Raw genomic sequence first — 7,168 nt, forward strand, 5'->3', positions numbered from 1 at the left:
GAGAAAACTCGATATTCGTGCAACCCAAATGACAACCAACATACCCTCAACAACTCAAATACGGAACGACCGCCTCTTGTCAGACCGTTCAAGGTCGCTAAAACGAAACTTAGGGCGGGTTTACCGTGACGACTAGGAAAGATATTAAAGATGGTAAATTCACAGCTTATTTTCTGAAGTCCATTGGCAAAGAAGCTTACTACCTTCTAAGGAATCTGGCTTTTCCAGAGAAACCACTTTCATTGTCATATGAATCCCACAAGAAGTCACTGTTTACTCATGCTGTAGCTTTGAGTGCAGAGCAAGTTTCATAAAATGACGCAACAAAATGATCAGAAAGTTAATAAATTTATACATGAACTACAGAAACAGGCCGCGTAGTGCGATTTCGGAGATCTATTAGTAACCCAACTTCGTGGTCAGTTGATTGCTGGTACAAATATTTCGAATTCACAAGCTCAAAAGTTACTTCCAAGGAATAAAAACAGCATGTATTAACTATGAGGTCGTGAATGAGCTTGATTTTCAGTCAGTGAAAATTTATAATACTTCGTCGTCGTGAAGAACTAAACTACCAGGGTCTTGTGGAGATAGGACTATTAAATCTTCTTTGTGAACAATTTTTGATAGTTTTTGCATTTATTTTGTGTATTTTCACATTTTGTACACTTATCACTAAACAATTGTTTTTGTTGTTTAAGTGTACGACCTTGAACACTTGTTAACTGACTTCTGGTTTCGAATTCAAGATATCGCGACATTCTGACTGCTCCTCGATAAATACACTTTAGTACACACTTGACTGATTCTGTTATGTCTGTAGGTATCATAACTGAATTATTAGTTGACTATCATCTATATTTATAGACAATTGATACATCCCCTTCACATTCTACGTTGACAGACATACTGGAGCCATATATATCTCATTGGGATTATTAATTATCCATAATTGTGGATCTTTGGGACCAAGCGCAACAGAACATGCAACAGCCAGCCAATCTAAGTAACATCCCTAAACTTTTATTTGTGTGTTAATGACTTATAAGTTGTTTATTGTTACATAAACTTTTGGACGTTATAACTTTGTTGCTATTTTTGGTTAATATACTTTTTGGTCCGCCACAGTCAAACTTGTGTTTATTTAATAATGGTTTCTATTCTAGTGGAAATGTGAAAAGTGACTTGTAGTGACCTACTTTTACGATGAGAACGTGATTGGTATAATGGGAACAATTATCATTATAACCAATTGTACCAGTGACTGTTTTACTTTACCTGTTTGTTTAAGTGTACAAAACACACGCATTCTTTGGTTGTCTGGGACCTTGCACGAACTCACGTACGCTCAAGAGTTCCGCTTGTAAACTTTGGCACGATCTTGGTATCCTTTCGATACCACGAGGTCGCCAACAAATATATCTTATTACAACCGTCAACTTCCTTCTGGTTTTTGGCCAACCTAATACCTGGCACGTAATCTTTCTGCAGTGGTGATCATAATCAGTCGCTACTCGACGCCAACTATATCTGATGACTCAAAATTGTGAACACGTTTCAACCTCTTGAAAATCTCCCAAAGAAGACTACCGCGATGAGTCTATTATTTATCTATCTATCCACTTTTGTTACACATTTTCGTATTGATTTTTTTCAATATGTGATATTCGGGCAACAACTCGATATGGTGGGTAACAATAAGAGTGGGACTAGTATAATAGACTCAGATGTACAGGCCATCAGTTTTCGACCTGTCTCCTTTACTCCCCACAATCCAGAAGTTTGGTTTGCGGCACTGGAATCTCAGTTTGAGATCCGCTGCATAACGAATCAACGACAGAAATATGCTTACGCTCTGGAAACGCTACTAGGAGAATAAATTGCTGCTGTTCGTGAAGTTATCCTCAACCCGAAATTACCAAACGTTTACTATCGTCTCAAGGAGGCGATTCTTAGACATTTCCTCCCTTCGACGGAGGAACGATTGAGGACTTTATAATAAACGCCACCCCATGGGTGATACTTAATCGAGTCATCATCTCATGCGCCTTCAGTCTTTCGCAGGACCGACGGCAGCAGGTTCCGAAATCGTTAAAGAATTATTGCTCGAATCCCTACCAGTACATATACAAACAACCACTACGGCTCTGCTCGAGAACAACCCACTTACCCAGGTGGCCCTTATAGCAAATAACATACTGACAAGAACTAGCATCCGAGACAACTATATAGTTGCCTCAGAATCACATTCGAACGTCGTTCTCGACGCTAGTCACCGTTTGGCTCATGGTGATAGAGATCACAGTATTCATACCGATCTCAATTTTCGAGACCGATCCAATATACCCGAACTCTACTTCCGCGCCAGGTCACGCACCCGCAAATCTGTAACTACACGCCCTAAGCAGGCATCGTCCAAGCCACGCCAAAAGGCGTTTTCGGAAGCCAGTTCTGGTTGGTGCTGGTTCCACCCTGCCCTCCGGGCCGATGCTCGCGATTGTTAAGCCCCCTGTTCATACAAGGCGGGAAACTCACGAGCTGGGAAGTAACTGTGGCCGTACTCTCTGGCCCATCACCTCAAGCTTGCCGTTTATTTTATGTGCACGATTATCATACTAACGCTAGGTACCCAGTATATACAGGTGTCCAAGTTTCTGTCGTACCTATTGGTAACAGTAGGTCTCAAGCTATGAGGCTTCGACTACGCTCTGCGAATGGCTCAGTCATTCCTACATATGGTGCACGACAGCTTACGGTCAACCTGAGCAGCCGATAGTGTTATATCCGAGCAAAGACTTAAGTATGTGTCATTTCCGGGACTTATTAATGGACGATTATCCCATGTATATTCTTATTGTCTAACTATTGAGTAATTAGATTGTGTATATCTATATTCATCTTATTATAAGCTTTATTTGTTTTGCATAAGGTTCTACAGGTTCAACAGTTAAATGAACAGTCACAGTACCAGGTTTCAGACCAACAAGAACCATTCCAGATGCTAAGTGAGTTTCATCCACATTAATACCGAATCAGTCAAGCCAATACTCTAAACGAACAATAGAGTTAGGTTCAGGTGGATTCAAATGCCAACTAAAGCGTAGTGGAAGATTGACAACGGCCATTCCCAAAGGAGAAACAATATTTGATATTGACTGGTGTTCAGAATAATAGGGACTGCATGCTGTACTTTAACCCATAACTGTGTTGAACCACAATCGCCAGAGCGTCCAGGAGGACATGCAAGAAGAAAATGTCGATCAGACCTATCTGAATTAGATAATTCTGAGAGATGAGCATTGGAAGAATCAGAGATTTGAGGAGTAATTTCATCCAAGTTAGCGAGTGGGCATCTAATTCGTACGCCAGACGACGCCACAGTATGAATTTTGCAAAATGTCTCTGAATAAATAACATAAGCACCACGCTTTTCATCTAAACTTGAAGAAAGTTTATTCCCTGTCATGCCTACCACACGAGCACGAGTATTTGCCAAACTCAAGGATCCAGATGCACGTAATAAGACACTGGAAGGGTTTGTCTTTACAATAACTGTACGACTTAAGATAGACTCAGGAATAAATTCCAGTAAAGTTTGACTAGGACCACCCACTGCATGGAGCTCGTATTCTGCTCTTAGAAGAAGTTACATGGAATCAAACGTAAGGGTGCAAAAACCTGAATCTCAACAGCGTTACTTTGAACAGTCGGTTTACCATGTGATAAGCCGGGTACTATGAAAGTTACCATTAGTCTAGAAGTACCGAGAGCAATGCCTCGGACTGTAAATTGACCAGAAAAAGGTTCTTTAGCATTTGACGAATCACAAATCCAGAATGAATCTGAAGGGACATCATTTTCAGGTACGCAAAGTATTCTTTTTCAGTCACGTGATGATTCTTTATGACCAGTAGATGTTGAATGACTGACATGGTCACTGATGACTGACAACTTCAGTAAACCAGTAAACTTTGATGGTAATGTGATTCCATCTGTACCTGTAGCCTCCACAAAGGCAGTAACCTCATCACAAAGTTGTATTTCACTGTGAACTCGAAGATTACGGAGCTGAAACTTGAAGAACTACCACAACCATAACTAAAAGGGCAAAAGTATTTCTAAACAATTGTCTACACATCATACTGAATGTCCGTTGGTCAGATACCATCAGCAACAAGCTACTGTGGGAGAGAAGAGGTAGTTAATTAATGAATAACAACTAATATCTCATGCTTTTATCTACGTTTATTGTTTTGGACGTTTTCGAACAGGTTTATGTTGAAGTGCGTCAGTTTCAGTAGAAAACGTTATTACAAAGATGCTAACAGAAACAGCTTTGTCTGTTGAAATGATCCACAAATTAATGGATGACATGAAGTCTTAGATGAATAACATCATTTTTTTGTTTAGAACATCAGTAACTGTGCTAAAAGCTGGTACAATTCTTGGAAATTCAGATTTCGATGGTGAAACTAGTAGTCTCAAAAAAGGTTAGTGGGTTGACTAATTAGTATCGTCCCCCATTGTAAGTGCCTCTGAGAAGTTTCAGTTTAACACTTAATCGAACAATTTATGAAATCCGGCTTTCCTGTATCTGGGCGGTTTTATTTTTAAAACATTGTTGCTTTGCTGAATTACTTTCCCTGAGCGATCTTACGTGATAATAATAGAAGCAAAGTGAGTCGTCCTTCTTGTTACTTAGAATCGAGTAATTGGAATCCTGAAGTAACTGATAAATGAACTACGAATTAATATCGCCAAACTGTTCTTGCCTCACGGAGTAGTGGACTTGCAAGAACGCAAAGCGTTCACATATTCTGAACCAACTTCTTACTTAATGTAATTTGATTTTATATCAGATCTAAGTTTGGGTAATCCTAGAAAACTCTCTGTCTTTACGGAAACAAGTGAGCCGACAGGATAAGCTGAGGAAGGACGAATTAAAAACTAGAGACATGTGATGGATATAACGGTCATGATATGGGTACCATCCTAGTTAACGTTCATCATATAAATTAATACACGTTTGGATACTAGAGGTAATGAATTTTGAGTTAATTTCTTTCTTTCCAGTATGGCACTTTCACCGACCACTTGAAATAGCAGTAAGTCATTTCCCAGTTCACTAATGTTAGCCTTTTACCCTTCACGTTCAAACTTTCGGTCAAACTAGCTATAGTGGGAAGTAATTCATATGCAACACAAAAGGGTTCTGTGAAACAATCGACCTTACCAGTCAGTGTTTGGGGTTAAACATCTTGATATATTGAGTAAACAATATCTACTGTCCTACATCAGAATAGTTTGATCCGAATAAAGTAAACTAACCTTCAGTAATTAAAGGCATCACTTCAATTTTATTGTAATGGACATAGTGTTCTAGTTAGTTCCACATTACATGAAATAATAAAAAGCTAACCTCCTCAAAAGTCATTTGATACTGAATACTATTGAAAAAGTGATTTCAATGTTTCTTTGAGATGGTCCCGTAAATTTTAATTTCAAGTGAAGGCACCCATAAACAATCTGGAGAGTTTTGAAGGCGTTCTATGTACCTTAGACGCTGACGGCACCCATATGATGGACAGAGTGATGTGAACTATTGTGTAGATGATGGATTACCCATCTGATCGATATAACGTATACGAACTGAGGCAAATGTAAGTGAAATTAGTGTGGACCGGTTATGGTAGCATCGTCAGGATACACTACCAGCTCACTACAGAAAGTAGCTTGAACATTGGTGATTAGACCCAAGGTGCAGTGACGCAAACATATGATTGGCTACTGAAGGACTGCATCATATACATAAATTACGATGCTTAGGATGGTTGGGATGAAACTATTGTAAGCGCCTACACTCGTTAGCAATACCAGTCTACCTTTCTGTACTGCTGCAAATATGATTCAAAGAAACAGTAAGTATTCGGTGAATGGTTTTCGTTGCATAAAATTTTCAACGCAATATGTAAAGCTGGTTCAAAGTTATTGTAAACCATGACCATAAAGTTGATATGACCGTTGTTCTTAAAAGAAAGCATTTATCTGGATAAACCGAGAGAGTATCTGATTACTGATGAACTAATAATTGTAATGGGAATTACCTGTAAAAAGGCGCTGCTTTTGGAGTAGAAACTTTATTATTATTATTATTATTCACAAACATCTTATGGGTACGTAAGTGCTGTGAAGAAACCATTTCGGGTTTCTTCAAAAATGCAATAATACACAAATTTCAATAATGTTAGCATTACATTTGCCATGTTTGAGAAAGGAAGGAAAAATAAAATATTAATAATAGAATAGTAATAATAAATCAGGTTTCTTTATGTGATTTTATATGGGATTCTATGTTCTTATTTCATCTAGATCATTTGCTGACGGAGCTGCCAAAAATAGAAGAGCAGATTAAAACGTAGTAAAGAAAATCGAGTTCTTGCCCATCTGATGGAAAATTCGGTCAAATAGCCATTTACTTTCCCAATGCTTCAGTGAAAAGGTAGTCCACGAGCGTTTGAAGTAGTCTATCGCCACACATTCAAACACGCTGCATATTAAGCATAAGACCCTTTGACTGCCTAGAGAAATGAACAGTACTGTGAACATACCCATTTTCATGTGAGTTCCTTCGCCCTCTCCAATTCGGAAATGTGATGCAACGACCAGATCCACAATTATCGATAATAACTAGTAGGAGCAAAGAATGTCTACAAAAATACGAACGAAGTTACTTTCTCATCTTTACTTGGTAATATATATATTAAATAGTTTCAGACCATTTCAGGATACCCTCCTCAATCTGGTATTGTGTCAATATTATATCTTCTGGACATAATATTCTCTACACCATATTCTGGAGTTACAAGTGAGTACGTCATATCAAATGCAGCCAGCTCACAAATATTTAATTGTACACATAGTTTTAGTGACTGCCGACTACGTATTGCTTACGTCACTGGTGTCAATCTCTTTTATGCAGTGTATCCACCATATATCCAGCATGAGAGGCAGTTGCATTATGGAACCAGTTTCTTCTCATTAGCAGACATCCTTTGGCATAACAAATCCCATACTGTGTTTACTTATGGGTAAACATGTTTGCGATTTCCTAACAAGACAGATAAGTTGTGGCTTTCCATTACCCAGAACTAGCGTTTTAAAACAACAA

The 7,168-nt window shown here is 38.6% G+C and overlaps 1 protein-coding gene across 1 annotated transcript; it reads right to left on the bottom strand.

Annotated features, from left to right (window-relative positions):
• Nucleotides 1-3,032: 3,032 nt before the first annotated feature.
• Smp_163440 (hypothetical protein) lies at nucleotides 3,033-5,347 on the bottom strand (the record flags this gene model as incomplete). Its single annotated transcript, XM_018793271.1, has 4 exons — nucleotides 3,033-3,155; nucleotides 3,191-3,635; nucleotides 4,835-4,925; nucleotides 5,329-5,347. The coding sequence occupies 4 exons, from the start codon at nucleotides 5,345-5,347 to the stop codon at nucleotides 3,033-3,035; spliced, it is 678 nt and encodes a 225-aa protein (XP_018647800.1).
• Nucleotides 5,348-7,168: the final 1,821 nt, after the last annotated feature.

This window comes from Schistosoma mansoni, chromosome 1, assembly GCF_000237925.1.
Source record: "Schistosoma mansoni strain Puerto Rico chromosome 1, complete genome".
In the NCBI taxonomy this organism is placed as follows: domain Eukaryota; kingdom Metazoa; phylum Platyhelminthes; class Trematoda; order Strigeidida; family Schistosomatidae; genus Schistosoma; species Schistosoma mansoni.